We start from the raw sequence: 18,951 nt of genomic DNA, 5'->3' as shown, positions 1-18,951 counted from the left end.
CAATATTGGCTTCATTAGAGAGTCTTCCACCAGCATAAGTTAATGAAAAAAAAAATTCATCTGACTTTATGTGCAAGTTCTTTTACACACACCCAATTCCACGTCGCGTAGAGCATTAGTGCAACCAGAGAAACGCACAGGAATCAGCTGAGGGCATGTTGTGTTGGAGCGGATGTAGCAAAAGCACACACACACTTCTTCCTCCCTCGCTCTCTTTCTCACACACATACACACACACACACACACACACACACATCCAGGTCTCCAGGCAAGAGTCTGCCAGGTATTTGCATAGTGAAGGGTTTCCCTTTTTTTGTTGTTGTTGTGGGGTTTTTTTTTTCTTTGCTTCTGGAGAGTTTTGGTTTACAAAGAGCCACACAGAGAAACACAGCTGTAAGGACAAATCACCTGTGACAAACACAAAGCATTACAGAGCCCTGGGCTGCATCTCACAGCAGCGCACAGAATGACTGTGACAGAACAAGAATGTATGTGGAAGCTGGACTCTTTAGCACGTCCCTGTTACTGTATGTCATGCTGGATTTTTTTTCCCCCCTGCCCCCTCCAGACACCGAGCTTCTAACGTCTTAGCAGAGCTGCTTCATACAAAATTTGTAACAAAGATTGAACAATTTGCCATAAACTTGTCTACAAAATCAAAGGTGGGTTTTTTTTTATTTATACGTCACTTTCGTACCTGTCCGTAAAGGTCCGCATACTGCTGAGTCCGGATGAGGCGAGCTTTAATATTTCATGAAGGGGCATCGACCCTCTGCCGTGCAACCGGCGGGCCTCAGAGACCCGCAGATGTGCCGCATCTCCCACAAGCTCCACACGCACACACTATCAAAATATGCACACTCTGAGAAAAAAATTAAACTAAAAAACATTGTGGTGTGTGTGCTCGGTTCCCAGATTGCCCGGCAACAGCAGCAGCTCCTGCAGCAGCAACACAAAATCAACCTCCTGCAGCAACAAATCCAGGTGAGGCCCGCTTGTGTGTGAGAGCGTGTGAATGTGAAAGCGTCTTTCAGTTGTGTGCATGCGTGTGTGTGTGTGTGCGTGCGTGCGTGCGTGCGTGTGTGTGTGTGTGTGTGTGTGTGTGTGTCAGAGTGGCCCACAAAGGCAGTTTTGTGATTGTAATTGTTGCAGCTTTGCTCTGTCATCAGCACTCGGGGCCTGAATCAACATTGACTTTTATAGCAGCTCCGATGTACACAACTTGTGCAATCACCTAAAACTGGCCTGTGCACCGTGATGGATTACAGCTAATGTGTTAGCAAGCATAAGGCTGTGCATTTCAAGTCAGTCGGCCGAGTGCATAAATGAGTGCCTTGCATCAAGTGATGAAACAAAGTCTTCTCAGTGAGGAAAAAAAAAAAAAAGAGGGTCCTACACCAGGTGCCTTTATGAATAGCCACTTATAGATTTAATTTCTGTGTAGGAATAACCTAATTATGTCTCAGAAGAATTTGGGCTGTGTTGGCAAAAAAAAAAAAAAAGACTAAGAAAACAACAAAAGAAGCAAGTTTCCACTTTGCAGCTGCTCTGCAGAGGTGAGGGAGGAAAAGCAAGTGTTCATGCTGTTCTCCTCTGAGGGGAGAGGTGGCACAGACTAGCCAACTTTTTATGAAATATAACTTTTTAACTGATAGATTTTTGAAAGCGGATGAGTAAAGTTGAAAATAATGAGCAACTCGGCGCCACTTTTCTGTTAAACAGGGGAAGCATAAGCATGTCTGTGTTTAATAGATCGCAGTGATCCCCTGAACTTTTTCACATTTTGCCACATTATAACTACAACTTTGTTTTCCATTAGGATTTTATGTGCTAACCTAATTCAAAGTGCATAGCTGTGCAGCAGAAGTAAAAGGGGTTTGTGGTTGTAATGCATAAGGGTGTCAATACATTTCCAACATTTTTTAGTATTGGAAAATTTTCCTTTTTTTTTTTTTTAGCCTTGTTCTGATTCTGAGAGATACTTTCAGCCTTCCACAGACCAAAGGACACATTTTTTTCCATTTTTATCGTAACACATCCAGGTGGAACTCCTTTAATCCCAAACTCAGAACGCAAACTCAATTTCCAGTTTTTCGCCGCATATTTGAAACATCCAAATCTAATCATGACCAGTATAAAGAAGAACCTTAAATAGACTTGCCGAGTTACTCGTCCTTTTCAATGTGAATCCTTGTCTCCCGCTTGAGAAAGGGGTGGGTATATATCTGAGCCTTTAAAAATAGACGTATTGTACTTTAGGGTGCTACACTGGAGCCTCTATTTTGGTCCAGGTGGCTTGGAACGAAGAGCCTGGGACTTTGTAAAGGCAGATGACACTGAATTTTAAGCTGAGAAAGCGGGGCTTTGTACCATAAAGAGACACTCTGTCCAAGAAGGAGCGCACACACACACATTCTCCTTCCCCCAAGAGTATAGCCATACACAGTTTGTGTGATAAGAGACCTTGTGATTGCATGTGCGTTGGACGTTTGTCTGTCCATGATTCCGTGCAAAGCAGTTTATTTGCTTTGTGCGAGTTAAAGTCAGCATTGTTCACGTTTTGTCTCTTTTGACAAAAAAAAAGAAAGAAGAGAGCACATGTTTGTTTCTTAGGGCTCCTCTGTGCCTTCTTGATGCTTTCATTTCTTCACGAGTGTGTGTGTGTGTGTGTGCGTTCTGCTGCAGCTGTGTGTGTGTTAAGCTATAAACACGTCCGCTCATGATTCACTCCCTCACGACCCCGCCGAGACAAAGCTCTCTTTTCCCATGACTTTGCAACCTTTTCCCAAACAAGCGTCTCTCCATTGAACGCGCTCAACAATAGTTTCTCACAAGCAGGGGCAGCTGTAGGCAGCCTCGTTAAGAGAGGGACACAATCAACAGGGGCTCATCACAGGAGCTCCGAAATCGCACATTTTCACATGAATATCACATAAACACGCGCGCACAGGACAAAAACGGGGCAAAAACGTAAAATATTGGGCACCGCTTGCTGGCGCGCACGTAGTCGGGCTAGAGTCGATGATCAAACACGCACTCATCATCAAAGACTTGGTCGAGAAATGTACTGCTTAATCATTCATGAAGAGATTGTCCGCACAATCCCACAATACAATGGCCTGCCAGAGCGAGGGCACCAGGTTCAGTGTGTTGGGGTGTGTGTGTGCGTACATGCGGGCGTGTGTGTTTTGTGCCAGCACGATAAGCCCCTTGTGATTGCGTTTCCCCCTAACGAGGCCGTGTTCAGCTGTCCCTGCGTTCGCGCGCCTTCGTCCGTGTGCGTCCCGTCCTTGGCTTTGTTGGGCTCGAACCCCCCAAAGGCCCTCGAAGAATGCTTTCAACCGTCCACTCGGAAGAGGTGATGAAACGAAATGAATTATAACGCTCATGAAAAAGAGAAGAGAGTGACACACATCCTTCATGTATGGAGGACAAATTACTTATTGTCCTTGTATTGGGTTTCCTATTTTGTCTCGCCCTGAAACCCCAAAAGAAGTTTGCAGTATTATTGCCTATTTAGGCCAAAGGCGCTCTCGGAATTAGCATGCAGAGGAAGTCATGATAGCCCACGCTAACGATGTACAGCATCAACATTCGACAGTCAATCTAACTGATTATACGATGCCTTTTAAATCTAGTAGTTACTTTTTTAGCTTTTGACAGGTATGAGCCACAACCTTTAATGTGTTTTATTGGGATTTTGTGGTGAAAAAATTCTGCTTTGGCATTGATTTTCTGTAGCATGATAGCAGAGAGGAAATCTGGTTAAAGGATTGGTTCTCGTCGGAGTTGCATGATGAAAACAGCGTCATTATTTCCTTTATGTCGTCTACCCCTCCATGTTTATGGGTAAAACAGCCCCAACAACTCAACTTCCAGAAGCCGGTTCTTCAGCCAGAGAGCAGGATGGATAGTTTTGAGAAGCAATTGTCTGAGACGATGAAGAAGTACGAACCATCAGACAAAAACACTGAACTCCTTATGTCCAGTGCAGTGGACAAACATCCCAAAGGCACATTCTGTTCTTTTTTCTCCGATAACATGAGAAATAAAATGAGATGTTGCATCTCTTCAATCATTATTTCCTCCAAACTTATGAACTTGTAAAATTAATTTGTTTCACAGGAACTAGTGGACCTTGAAGGGTTAGAGGCTGCAGAAGATTTCTACAATACAGCCAGAGCTGCAGTCGAATGGTTTTGGTCAAGATATAGTTGTGTGTTCACTTTTAAGCCGACCTCTAAGCCTGACCTGAAATCTAAATCATAGCATAAGATGTGAGTCCTCTAAAAAACATTGTACTTGTTAGTTTATCCTCTGCAGATGAAAGAAAACTGACCTTCACTTTCTACATTCAATCCTGAGGTGCAGCTCTTGTGCTAATATAAGAAATCCCAACACAAGCATGTGAATTATGTAGAACCAAAAAAAAAAAAAAAAACAACAACACAAAAAACACCTTCCCTCACACATTACCTCCCGCTAGGGGCCATCTTGTTAAGCTGGGGGAGGTGAGCACATTTTCTTCGAGCTGCCTTTACTTTCCGTCTCGTTCTAATTAAAACGACTTGTCCACGAGGCCCCCACCCGGAGCTGCCCAGGACGGCTGCTGCGGCCGCGCGGGGAAGCGCGACGGGGATGAAAGGAGCTCACCTGCCGAGCGGCTCGGGGCTTACCTTGGGAGCGAGCGCACATGTTCAGAGAACAGCAGCGCACACAGACATTGTGTTCTGAAACAAGAGGGACGAGCGAATGAGAAAGCGTCGGCCCTAATGAGTCGAAAGCTAGTCAACCAAAACACACCGGCACAGACGAGCGTACTCCGCGTGCCGTCTTTCATCTCATCCAGATTCACCGTCGCTGTAGGCTCCATATCAATGAATGAGAGGAGATTCAGAACAAAGTGAAAACCACTTGATGCTTTGACTGGTTTAAGAAGGGTCAGAACCGCAGAGGACAGTTGCTAACAAGCTTGTTATCAACCTTGGTGGCAACTCTTCAGATCATGTCGGAAGGAGGGAGGGGGGAAAGGAGAAAGCGCCTTGTGTCGCCCACTAAAACACAGTGAGTACCTCTGTATCCCTTGCATAGCTGCACCTAGCCCAATTGGCTGTGTAATTGTTTAATCACAACCATTACACAGCAGCCCGAGTAATTTGCGCTTTCCGTTCACACTGTATGACTCTTGTGTCCGCGCGCGGGCACACACACCCGTCCCACTGAGATTCTGCCACCCTTTCAAAGCCTGAAAAACACACGTACACACTCTGGTCTGTGGATCCTTTGCCGTGCGAGCGTTATTTCCTCCTGAACCGTGCCCCAGCACTCACAGGGGACCGGCCTAATAGCGCCGTCCATAGAAAGTTAATGGACTAATATTAAACAGCGGCAATATCTTCGCATCTCTTTCTCTCTCTGCCCAAATTAATTATTGGTTCTATTGCTCGTACGTCACCTCTTCCGCAATAGGTCAACCAGGTCTTGCATTAATTGCCGTAACATATGGTCGCTAACAGATTTTAGCTGTGGGACTCGCACTTTAGCGGGGGCTATTTTTTCGCGCGCTCAGATGCGAGCCATATTGTGCGGCGCTGGCAGCTATTGTTCGGCGCATTAACTTCATAGAGCTAATTACTCCCCAATAATAACTTTACCTTGGAGTTTTTTTAGCGCACCGCGTGCCAACCAACCTGTTTCGCACCCCATATGTTAATTAGCGGCCACATCTTCATTATGCCGCAGCGGCGCTTTAAGTTCAAGCTGTGCCGCCTGGCGCGTGGTGAACGCAGCCTCAGCTCGCTGCCAATTATCCAACTCCTGCTCCCCTCTCTGAGTCTTCCTCACGCTCCTTCTGCCTATCTTGTTCATTCTGTTGTTTCTATCTGCTGCTTTTTTTTTCTTTTTTACAAAGAAAAAAAAAAATCCTGAGAATTTGTCTTGCCAGGGTGAATTCTCTCTTCTCGTCCTCTTTGACCCTGTGAAAGTTCTCAAGATAAAGTCTCACACTTGTTCCTCGTGTATATTTGTGATTTTTCTCCTCCCCACTTCCCTCTTTTAACTCGGAGTGGCTTTCCTTTGTTATCTTTTGGAGCTATCACTGATTAGAGGAATTTTGCAGATGAGTCGCAGTCTTGTTTGCTTCAGGTTTCTCTCTCGGACGTGAAAGAGCGTGCGGAGCTTCTTATTCTCCACGTCAGCAGACTACAGAAGCAGCAGTGTGATCTTTTGTCAGTGTGTACTGTAGGTTTTCATGTTCGCTCTGGGCCTGATGAGAAAGAAAAGCTGAGGAGTGCATTATTCCCCAAAGTGCCCACTGTTTCAGATCTCTCCTCCTTTATGTAAAAAAAATCTGGAGATTGTCTCATAGATCTGGCCTCTCTTTGTTCCTTTCAACGTTATTTTTCTTTTCTTTCAGTCAATTCATCTTTGTCTCTGATTCCCGTTCTCTAGTTTACAGAGAACCCCTTCTTTTTTTCCCTCGCACTTTAAAAGTTTATGATGATCACAAAACTCGGATGCAAAAACATTCGGCTCATTTTTAAGGTATTACATTACTGTGGGCCGATTATGAGGAGAACTTCTTTTCTTTTTGGATGTATGGAAATGGAAACAGAAACTTGGATATCAGGGCAAATGGAACTGAAGACAGTGTAAATATATATCTACCTCTGGGACGTTTTCATCTTTTATTACATCATCGACACAAACGTCAACATGCTTTATGTGATATTCAACTGCAAACCTACCAAGACATGGTTGTCTCTTTAAACTGGCATTCTGGACAAGGAGGCCATTAGTTTGAGAAGCAGGAAAAATGCTTATGCTAACGGTATGTTGGAAAACTGCAGAGCCAATCAGAGAGGATGATTTTTCTGCACAAGAAGTTGATCGGAGTCGATGTATCCTTTTTCTTCAACTTCACAGTGATGAAATATTTGAAAGAAAATAAGAAAATATGAGTTGGAGAGCTGAAATACGTAATCACAATGCTACTTGACATGCTATTAGGCTATCGTTTCCAAAGCAGCCAATCCAGAAGCAACATTTGTTTTCCTTGGCGCTGATTAGCTGTACTCCCCAGAGCGGAGAAAAGGAAGACTGAAGAGTTGTTGATGTAATTTTTATTCTAAACATAGTAATAGTAAAGAGAAAAAGAAATGGAAAAAAAATCGAAGAAAATAAAAATAGGAATCAAAACCAAACGTAAACTAAAACTTTCATATTCAGTCAAAAAGGAGAACAAAGAAGCCAATGCTTATTTAACCTGACCTCCAGCTGACTCATCCAGTGTGTACATAGCGTCAGCTTTGCAGTGGACTAAAGCAGAAAATCTTGTATGTTGGTGTATATTTTAGGTTCTTCCATGACCTGCGTTTTCTGCTTTCCATGCGAGCGCAGCCCCTTTCATAGTCAACATGTATCTGTTCCAGCAAGCATGGTGGTGCTGCTCATCAGCTCCACAGCTGTTGCAGAAATATCTGCAACATATGGAGCAGAGTGTTTCACTAGAATCCTTCCCCGGTGTTGATCTATATCTGCTTTGCTGCTTTTGTGTCTCTTTCTTGTCCTTTTGTTGCTTCCCCCCCCCCTACAGCCTGTTTTAAAAAAATAAATTATTGTGGAGACTTGAATATGTTATGCAACAGTTCTGTAGGCTGATTAATGTCTGCCCATTGTGTGCAGGCTTTTTGTTACGAGATCAAAAGAGAAGAAAAGATAAGAGAGGAGAGAAGCCTTGGATGCTTTGAAGGGTTTTCTATGATAATTTCAATTGCGGAAAGAAAGAAGCAAAGCCTCGTGCGCGCGCTCTGACATCACACGCTCCATACGCACATCTCAAACTTATCGTCCTGCTTTCTCCCTTTCCTCCCTTTGGTACGATACAGTTTAGCTAGCCAGCCTTGCTACTCCAGCATATGTCCAATTAGGCCTGAAAGGCAAAGCAGAACAGTTCTGTCTGTGATTCGTCCCCGCGGGGGTCCTGTCCGCTGCCTGATCGCGTGGCGCGCAGGCGGCGCGGCGGTTTATGGTTAACCAAAAAAACAAAACAAAAAAACGGTGGAGTAATTATTGTTTTTGGTGTAAGAGAAGAAGAAGAAGAATAAGGCGGGGGTAGGGAAGTTGCTTGAAGAGAGCGCCGTTCCCCCTGCGCTGTGATAGTTTGATTACAGTGCTGCCGGCGGTCGCATGCCAACACATAGGAGCAGCAGGAGAGGATGGCAGGGTGGTGGTGGTGGTGGTTGAGGGGGGGGTGTACTTACTGAACAATGTAAAAGCGCTGTTAGTACCGAGTGACACCGTCTCCAACACTAACCACTTCAAGTGCTGAGATATTACCTGATTGTACCGTGGCACCACCAGCACCACCTTCCTTATGATTGTGCTGCCGTTTCCGTCGTTCCAGATCAATTTTCCACATCAGACAGCTTTTACCTGCCCATTATCCTATTCAGCCATTACCTCTCTGGCCGCCTGGCAAAATAAAAGCGACAGAACAGAGGATGGGAGGGAGATGAGCTGCGAGGAGGGAAGAGCGCTTACGAGCCAGAAACATGCAGGTCAGAGGCTTTAAGGGTTGGATTTGACGGACTGGTATTTTACCAGTTTGTCACTTTAATCTCCACAAACCTGCCCTGGTTAGTCCCAGGTGCTGCTCTACGTTTAAATGAGAAAAAAGTATAGACGTAATGTGTAGGGTGAAACTGAAGGACCTGCTTCTACTTCTCATTTATTTCAGTACAGTGTAGGCGAGCGCTGTATTGTTGCCATCCCGAAAGATTCGACAGCAAAACCAGTGGCCTCGCTCTGACTTCAGCATCACACCGACTCTCATGTAGAGAAGATCCGTTTCATATCCACCTTCCTCCTCTCTCTTCCCCACTTTCCCTCTCATCCTTAGCTGTCACTCAGTCCATCACATGCAAGTCTTTGTGTGTTGTTTTTGGCAGAACGCTGTTTAGTGCAACCATCTGTCTCCTCCTTCTCTCTCTCTCTCCTGCCGTCTCTGCCAAAGTCACCCAACGGAGGAGACTTTTTTTCTTTCTTTCTTTCTTTCTCTTCCTGCATCTCCTTTTCAAATCCTGGAAACCTTATGAAGTCGCATGGCTCTCTGCCGACGGGCGCACGCAGAGGGTTGGGTTAGCGAGCGTTTCGGTTCAGTGTGGAGAGAAGAGAGAGAACATTATCTTCCAAATAAAAGTAAAAGCCCAGCTGTTGTTACAGTTTAGTGAACTGTCCTTGTGGCTCAAAGTGATGGGATGGCAGGTCTTTTTTAGTTTCTTTCTGCAGTTTCCTATGTATTTGTGAGGTAAAACATAAGAAATCTGCTAGACTGACACCATCATAGACATAAAACAAACATTTCAAATATCTATCTATGGAATACAATTAAACATAAAAAAGACCAGATTTTTAAAGTTTTTGTTGTTTATTTTTCTTTAATCACGTGGTTGGTCTGGTTTCCTGACTGTGTTGGAGGTGATTTCCTTGACAGGATTGGGCAAATGGGATATTCATAATTCCATAATTAAAACAAGAATAACCCAGATCTTTTTAAGGCAACAAAGTAGATGAGCTGTGACAATATTACAGGTCAAAATGTCAAAAAAAAACAAAACAATCATCAATGTTCTTTTCAGAGACAACATCCAGTTTTTAAGCGAGGTGATGTGCTTCCTGACTTTGTACATGCACGCTAATGTTTCTGTTTTTCTTTCCACCTCTTTATTCTTTTATCTTCCATCCTTTCTCACCACTTTTACCCGCCAACCTCTTCTCCCTCCTTCATCAGCAGGTCCAGGGCCAGCTCCCTCCACTGATGATTCCCGTGTTTCCTCCTGACCAGCGGACCCTGGCGGCCGCCGCAGCCCAGCAGGGCTTCCTAATGCCCCCTGGCTTCAACTACAAGCCTGGCTGCAGTGAGTGGCATCAACACTCACACACCTACAGTTTTCTCACACTCTTACATTTGAACAGGGTTAGAATGATTACATTTTGACTAAGAACTTAAGTGGATTTAAAAAAAGGAAAACAAGAATACGTTGCAGAAATCTGGACGTTTAATCAGTCTTATCAAAAATAGTACCACTTCTTAGTGGTACTATTTTTGTACCACTAAGAAGTGGTACAAAAATAGTACCCTATATAAAGTCCATGAACTTTATATAGGATCAACATCATTCAGGAACACAAACTTTAAATTGAATTGGAAGACCAACTTTCTTATCTATGGTAAAGTGTTAGGCCACTGTAGATTTAGAGGGAGCCAACCAAGAAAGAAGATCTTCAAGCTAAACAAATGGCAACTGTAGAAAAGTTTTATTGTCAGATGATTCAAGTATTAAGCTGTTTGGCCAAAATGAGAAAAACTGTATTTGGTAGAGTTATGGTAAGGCTTTAAACCAAAGAATATTGTAGCTTCCCTGTGGTGTGAGTCTGTTTTACTACTTGTTATACTGTTGTTGCACAAAGGTAATAGATAATGGAGTACCACCTCGAAATACTCCCATTTTACCTCAATCAAATGATCGGTGGTTAAAACTTTGACCAAATTGGGTGTTTTAACAGGACACTAGTCACAAATGCACATGAAAAGTGGCTGGTTACTAGATTGACCTCAACCTTATTGGGCGTTTCTTTTCTTTCCTTAAAGCCTGGTGCCAAGAAGTTACCCAATTAAGGCAAAGCATTTCATATCTGATTGAAAAAGAATCACTGAAATTGTTTTCTGTACAATTATGCCACCCTAGAAAAAGAAGGTCTTGAATTAATATGCTATCCAGGCCGGTGAGGAGCGTTTGTAACTCTGACTGCATGTGGAGTCAGGAAGAGAGGCGACGCTCAGAGAAAATAACTTTCATGTTTCAGTTGTTGTCCACCAAGAAAGGTAGAAGCTGAGCGTTCTCCCACATGATGAGTCTGGTTGCTTCCCAAAAGGCGAGCTCGCCCTTACAACAACATCTCCCTCCTAATAGAAAAACCAGTCCAAATACAGCCTTCCTGTTTACACTCAGTATCTCTCCCGCTTTCACTCAGTCCTTTTGGCTCCTTCCTTTTGTCTTGTCTATTTTTTGACATATAAAAGCAACAAAATGAAGGCGTTCTGCAGGACTTTTTTTTTTTTTTTTTTTCTTGGCCATTACACTCCGGCTGTGTGGCAATGTGTTGTTTACCATGATAGCGAGAGAGAGACAGAGACAGAGAGAAAGAGACTGTTGCTTGCCAGGGGATGCTGGGAATAAATGCACAGTGGGGGGGTTAGCAGAAGGGGGGTAGGGGGGTGGTAATGTGACCTGCCCCAGGTTCTCCTCACATTAACACGGGACGCAGCCAAAACACGTTTCCAACACAGCCCACATGCACTAGCGCACATGCAGACACACAGATCGAGAAGACGAAATTCATCGAAAGAAACTTCAACAATAGCGCACAAGAACACAGACTGGTGAGCCACCGGAACACCCGCCCCAAACCCCGCCCCACTTAGAGTTTCACAGCTTCCTAAACAAGTCCACTTCATTTTAATTAGTGCCATCTTCACCCACACCCACGGCCCACGTAAATACCCTAACAAGTAGTGGGCCTGTCTTTTCGCTGCCTCAGCCAACTCCAACCGGACTGGCACACTGTCGCAGGCCAAGCCGCCCCTGAGAAAACTCTCTGGCAACTTTGGAAGTTGTTGTGAAGCGACGCGGTTTGGTGCGGCAAGCTCTAAATAGGACATGTGTAGCATTGTGCTCTGACATATTTTCATGGCGCCGCTGAAGATATGAATAGATATTATGCGTGCAGTATAGACTTCTGAGCACTGCTCGGCTGTTCTTGTTTGGACGGCATCAAACACGACTTTCTTTGACTAAAACTGAAAAGGTACATGCAGAATTCATACAGTCACATTTTCAAATGGATTTCATTTAAATGTCTTGACATTTTAGTCATTAAATCAACCATAAACTGATGATTACTTTATACAATGAATTCTTTTTCGCCCTGCAAACAAGGTAAAATCGATTTTATAATCAGAATTTGTCACACAGTGAGATTAATACAACACTGCAGATCAGGGCAAACAATTAAACAGTCATAATGATGGTGATAATAAGCTGCAGATATTAATACAAATGAAAAATGATTTAGTCGGTTTTTGCAGTTTATGCCCATGTCTTCAAACGCAATGAGGACTAAAGTAACAAAGTTTGAAATAAAACTAAAAAATTCCTAAAGGTCTCTATTGGAGATCTGCATCAAAGAGTGGCATCTTAAAGTAATAGTGTTTCCATAACAACTGTTAGAGGCTGTTTTCATAAATATTTGGAAGGAGACATTTTCTGTCCCACCATCACAAATGTAAACAGGTACAGTTCAGTAATCTCTACTAGGACTTTAACTGTATCCACGTTCTTTGCTGTAAATAAAATTAAGATAATTCTCCGAAAACATTTGAAATTGATCTGTCGTTAAAAAGTGGAAAATATTCTCAAATCAAACGTTTACCAATTCTAGAAAATGTTTCCTGCACCTAAAATAATAGATCTTGTTTCTGTTGAAGTGTGTTCAGAAGCTTTGTCCAAAGGTCTGGTGAGAAATTTGGGAACCACTTTCACGACTTTCCTAAAAGCCTCTCTTGACGATCAAGACATGTGCTCTTAACTATTTTTCCTACATCTCAAGCTGTGTGAAACATGACACCAGGTCGAGACGAACCGTCCCTGCTTTATTTCTCCCTCTTCGCTCCATTTGTCTTCGTCTTTCGTCTGGTTGTCGGTGAGAAATCTCAGCCTGGCTCGCCTCTGTCCCCGAGCCAAGAGCAACATGTTTGCTTTTCCCGGTCCCTCTCCCTTTTGTTACAGCGACCCCCAAGAGGAGCATAAATATCCACTGGACTCATGTTTGCTTAGGAAGCAAGTAGAAAAGACCAATCTCCTAGAATACACAGTCCTGAAATAATTCGTTAATCCCTCCTGCCCTCTCCCCACTGGAAACAAGAATGTCTCGGTTTTGCTTTTCGTTGTTTTTCGTCTCTAAAGAGATGGGAAAATATGTTGCAAGGAGAGTCTGGCTTATGCCACGCTAGGATGCATGCAAACACATACAAATTTACATACACGCAGCGCTGGAGCCAAGAGGCTGACCCCTGCTCTGAAGGTTCAGACCAGAGATGCAAGTTCAAGCCCAGAGAACATTCTCGAGTTTTCTCCGTGAAGACTGAAGTTTTTCTGGATGAAATACAGCCTGACCTCCTCCGTGTAGTGCACTGTGGTTAGCCGGTATTTTTAAACACAAATCAGAGTGGCATGTTTATACAATATGATCATAATTAAACAATATCCTTCCCACATTCTCCCCTCCTCATCCCTGACCTCTTTGTTCCCCCGTCTCTGCCTCTCAAAGTAATTACAGCCTATCTTGCACCTACTAACTAATAACACGACTCATCCTTTTTCTTCCGTGCTGTCGTCAGTTCACTCCTATTATGTCTGTTTCATACATCTATTTTTTCATTTATTCTTCCTGGAAGAGGGAAAATGCTTAGATTATGAAGAAGAAAAAGAAGAAGAGGCTAACTTATGAAAAGTGAAAGATGACAACACGAGGACACAAGGGGACGAGCCACCTGAAGCAGAACAAACAGCTGAGGGTAGAAGATGGAAGAGGGGGTGGGGGGGGGGGGGCAGCAATCGGTGTTCACAGCTCTTAATTACGGCGCTGGGGCCGGCTTTATCAGAATCCCCTCACCTCGCTGCTCTTTGTCAGGGGGTATTAAGGAGGAGGACACACAATCGGGCTTTTCATTAGGGCCATACCGGCAGGGCACACAAAGGAGGGCTTTAACAGCTGCAGAGAGGGACTCAGGTGGTAGGAGAGGAAGAGGAGCGCGGGATGAAGGTGGGATGAGTACCAATAGAATGATGCACAAAAACAGTGGGGGGCATTAAGGGAAGTAAAACAAGATTATTTGGGTTGGGCTTTTATCATTTATCGTGATACATTTCTTATCGTGATGAGGACAGGAATGTTTTTCAAGAGCATTATTTGTGCTTTTTTCGAGGCTGTAACTGCTGTGACATGCACTATACGCTTAGGAATGATGTACTAAATTGTACTTATTGTTACTTTTACTCTTATTACAACACTATAGACAAATATCGTGATAAAACTTAAAAGTCCACACAAGGATAAAAACAGAAACTAAGGAGCAACTGGTGCGTGAAACACACCTGAATAATGTTTTAATGTAAGGCTGCAAAGTAAAAAACATGTATATTTGTTGTCCTCAGGTGACCCCTACCCTCTCCAGCTCATCCCCACAACAATGGCTGCCGCTGCCGCTGCCACGCCCGGCCTGGGGCCCCTGCAGCTACAAGTAAGTCTGCATCACCCACTAAAATACGCCAGAGGGCAAGCATGCAACTCGAATCAAACGACTTTTACACTCTCAAGAAAACACTTTTCAGTCCCCCCCCCCTCTTCCCTGGTGAATGCGGTCATTGTGAATAAATTCCTAAAGCCCGGCAGTGTTCACACAACATACTGCTGCTCCGCGCACAGCCGCAAGCAGAGTGGCGGGCAGGAGGGGACGCACAGCTGTCACTTTCAGCCAGAGTGTTGGACATCAGAGAGAGAGACAGCCGGAACGCGATCTCCATGATCAGACATGAAAAATCACATGGATCTGACAAATGCAACCTTAGCCTTTGGCTTTTCCTGAGATAAAAAGGGAATGAGATTGATGTTGTCTTGCAGAGCGGCTGACCGGGGTCAGCACACCTAGGGAAGAGTTATTCAGATAAACCATATTGATTAATTCAGACGTTTCCCTCTCTGGTCACAACAAACATTTAACTTTTACTTGTCTTGAAATTGGCTTTGAATCTAGGAAGACAGAAACTTTCATGAGAGAGTAGTAGAGCTGTATTTAACTTAATCAGAAGACGTAAGTGAAATAATGTAGCAATAATTTTCTTAATCAATAGAGAATAAAATTATTTTCTGACACCATTATTCAGACATATGGTATTAGAGGAAGCGTACATTTATTGCTCAGCGGAAGATCAGTGAAAATATATTCAATTAAACTCCAGTAAGAGTTAATCAAAATCACTTCTGGGGTCCCTCAAGTTTCTGTTGTTGGTCCTAAATTATTTATACTGTACAGTCATGAAATCTGAACTGTTTCATTTTTGTTTTATTTGTATATAAAACTAATTCATGCTGCTCTGGAAAATACATAGAAGGAAAAAAGAAAACTTTCTTCAAAATGCTAAAAAATGTTCTTTTATCTGCAACTATTGTTAAAATATAGGTGAATTTATATGTCTCTACACATAAAGAGAAACACAGTTTCCTAAATATTTACAGCTATCTGCATGCTGACAGCAGCCAGTTTAGGTCTAAACAGTAAAGGCAGGGGTGCAGAGGGAAACCATGGAAAGAGTCATCTGCTATCCCACTCAGAAGCAGGATGGCTGTGTGTTTGGTCCGTTTTTAAGCAGAATATCACACACTTTAACCACAATTCTCACGGGCTCTGTGGCCCTCCTCTCTCAGAGGTTAACAGCCTGTACGGGTGTCCCATCAGCTGCCTTTCTAAAACACATTAATCTCCGGTATTGGGCTCGTCACCTCTGCCTCCTTGATGTGAATAATTATTAAATGTAACACACGTGCACACACAGATGTCTGGCTGTGTGCAGCTGTTGTGACACACGCAGGTTGTCATGTACATTAACACGTCTTTTTTGCTGACCGCAAACACACACACACACACGCACACACAGAGAATGACGGGAAAATGCGGGTTAAGGGGTTAGACACAGTGCGCGCGTAATACATTTGCACCTGTCAGCCAAACGTGCCGCCCCATATGCTAGACACTACAGGGAGAACGCAATAGCTGTGTAACTCTATCATGGAGAACGGGCCCCGCTGTCGACACTGATTTCATTATTACTCGCGTGTGTGTGTGTGTATGTGTGTGTTTAGCTGGAGAATAATGCTCTCTGTCTGCGCTTCAATCTAGCTGCCCATATGTTCACTTAAAATCAGCTCAACAGCTTTGTCCACCTTAGTTTTTTTTTTTTCTTTTTTCTACTAGTTTTGAGAGGTTAAAAAACACACCACTAGTAGAAAAACAAATCATCTCAGTAACAGATTTTGTCCTCACACTGACAGAGTCGCCTGATGAGATTAGGGCTTCGTCAGAGAGGAACAGATTTGCCCAGGCTAACACGAGTGCAGATGTCTCAGCGTGGATGGATTTCCTTCGGGGCTGTCATGGCGCCCTCATTTGATAAGGAGGTGTTTCTGTTGCCGAGACGAGACACGGCGATAACCTCAGTGCTTCCGCAGAGAGAGAGAGAGAGGAGACACACACACACACACACACACACACATCTGACACGCTGCGTCACAAAGGCACCAACAAAAACAAGCTAAAAGTGCCTGGTTAGCATGCAGAGACATAGTGATTACATATGCTAATATTCTAATTGGTACAATGATTTGAGTACTTTCACCACAATGCTAACACTAATGTGAAGGCAATATGAAGCTGGTGTAATCGCACTATTGAAGGGCATCCTAGACCCCTACTGACACAATGTAAGATCTGAAGCAGTTGGAAGCACCCTGCTGTCGACAACAAAGAGCTGCCAACTGTTTCCATTTCTGCTAATTCTTAATTAACCTTTATGTTAGGAAGGGAGAAAAATAGATAAAAAGCAAATAAGGGCCACTAAGTAAGCAGTGTTAACCTTTTAAGACCAAAACATTTCCAAATTTCCTTGTATTTCTGTCAGGCCAGACTTCTCACTCTCACTTCTCACTCTCGTCCTTTGGATGGATATCTTTCCGAAACAAAACTGTAAATGATCTCCGAGTCATAAGTCATGATCTAGAAGTCAGTAGGCCAGACATTGAAGATCAACATAGATGTTGCCTACAGTATAGTTGTACCCAGCTGAATCTTTGCTGCATGTGCTTGGAAACCATAAAGATATGTTGTTGTTTAAGGGGCTGCAGTGACACTTGCTTAGACGAATTATGTCAATTGTTACTTAAATCTCTATTTAAATTATGCTATCTGTATTTTTTTTCCTCCAACAAATGTTCGCCGACGGTAAAAACCCTGCTAGGTAATGAGGTATGAACTTCCACTGTGGAATTTTAGAAAACATTTTTAAAACCATGGTAAAGACTACTTTATAGGGGTGGCCATTTATCGTATCGTTTATCATTTATCGTGATATTTTTTTTTTGTCACAATAAATTCCAATTGATGTTTTTTAAAATTCCCATATTCCATTTTCTCCGTTTCATATTCTCCAGTTTGTTCGATGAGTATCGATACATTTGAAGTTACGATTAAACATCTGTTAACATGTGCAGCGTAGTGATACAAATCACAGTTCTTTATATGTAACTGGTGTCATAAAGCAGCCTAATACTGTTTCTCAAGAGCAGTTATGTGTTGGTGGGGCTGCAATTACACAACCATACAGTTACCTCAAGTAAATAGTTTTTATCGTACCACAAAATATAATGGTAAAACTTTTAAGTCCATATTGCAAACGCTTTCTACTTTGTCTACATTTAGGTTCATTACACCAGTGGAATGGAGGAGGAAAAATCTAGCAGATGAACTGGCATTGAATAAAAACCATGTTGTATGAACAACTTTTGACAGATGATGGTGGCTCTCTTCACAAACAGCTGCTGTGTGTTTTATTGTTATTTCCATAATGTTGCTCTCAAGCGAAGGCATTCTGAAACTATTCCCCTCGTCGACTGATGCATACTCTAGATAAGAGGCGAGGAATCATGCTTAGAAACGCGGCTTTTGACCCGATGACACTACATAGCAAGTGAATACATGGGATAAAAGACAACTAAGAGGAGATCTCTCAAAAGCCCCGTGATAAGTGCATTTCTTAGAGAAAATGTTTTAATCTCTGATTTAAAGCTCTGTCATCTTCTTTTCTAACAGCCACCATAGAAATGTGCAGACTAGCTCTTCCAGTCGATAGTGGCTTAACACAGAATCCTCTACAGAAGGTTTTTAAGGCAATGGAGGCTTTGGAGTGTGCAAAGGTTGGTATTTAGCATCTTAATCTGAGAGATGAGTGGGACATTGTGCATTAGAGCAATTAATCTGACTCCCTATTGACCCTTCATACATTGATACAGTTATCATTCACATCAAACAAATGGCGAAAGAAAGACAGACTGGGGAATGTTGATAATGCCGTAAAGGATGAACATCCAGAGGATCAGTTGAAGGGAGGAACTGATATATAAAAAAAAAAGGGTGGAGAAGGAGGTAGGTGGATGTGTGAGAGGAAGAAAATGCGTGTGTGCATGTGTGTTATAAAGAGGGTCAACAGCATGGGTCAGGCATCATATGGAGAGGCAGATGTTGGAACATATTGTCCTGGATTATCGCACTGTACTCCGGAGACATAGATGGACGAACAACGGGTAGACAGATAGAGAAGAGGAGGAGGAAGGGGGGAGAGAAAAGAGGAAGGAACAGATGAGAAGAGGTAGAGGAGAAATCAATGTAATAGCTTGTCTCTGTACAAAAACCTTATCTGAGAAGGAGCGGAGTAACAGCAAAGCAGTTTTCCTGGACATGGGAATTCTGTCTGTGTTGGTATCTCTCCTACCGGAGGTGATAATTGATTCCTAGAAATATTCCGTGATAAGCTGGGACAAATGATGGGATCAATCAAGCCTGTACTGATAGCTGGTATGTTAGCAGGGTCCTGTTTTTGTGTTCTCTATCACAACTTTGATACCGAATCAAACTCTTAACAACTTGATTCTTTCGTTATATTATGTCAACAAAAAGCCTTTGAGCTTCTTATTTAGATTAGTGAACAAACAATACCATGAAGGAACACAGCAGACAGGTCGAGGAAAAAGCTATAGAGAAGTTTGAAGCAAGTTAACGTT

The 18,951-nt window shown here is 43.1% G+C and overlaps 1 protein-coding gene and 1 long non-coding RNA gene across 14 annotated transcripts in view; one reads left to right on the top strand and one right to left on the bottom strand.

Annotated features, from left to right (window-relative positions):
• LOC145550229 (uncharacterized) overlaps window positions 1-18,951 on the bottom strand; it is a 151,989-nt gene that overhangs the window by 75,732 nt on the left and 57,306 nt on the right. The gene's annotated exons all lie outside the window — the stretch shown is intronic.
• Window positions 1-18,951, top strand: part of sox5 (SRY-box transcription factor 5) — a 239,975-nt gene that overhangs the window by 195,421 nt on the left and 25,603 nt on the right. For 10 of the 13 annotated variants that reach the window (XM_081604242.1, XM_008425897.3, XM_008425895.3 and 7 more), the window contains 3 exons: window positions 916-984; window positions 9,791-9,917; window positions 14,277-14,362. In XM_081604242.1, coding sequence (XP_081460368.1) covers window positions 916-984; window positions 9,791-9,917; window positions 14,277-14,362 — 282 coding nt within the window. The remainder of the gene's footprint in view (window positions 1-915; window positions 985-9,790; window positions 9,918-14,276; window positions 14,363-18,951) is intronic. The other 3 variants (XM_081604240.1, XM_081604244.1, XM_008425894.3) reach the window with 1 other exon arrangement.

The sequence above is a fragment of the Poecilia reticulata genome, chromosome 23 (assembly GCF_904066995.2).
Source record: "Poecilia reticulata chromosome 23, P_reticulata-male-v2, whole genome shotgun sequence".
In the NCBI taxonomy this organism is placed as follows: domain Eukaryota; kingdom Metazoa; phylum Chordata; class Actinopteri; order Cyprinodontiformes; family Poeciliidae; genus Poecilia; species Poecilia reticulata.
This window is presented reverse-complemented; position numbering and strand designations above follow the sequence as displayed.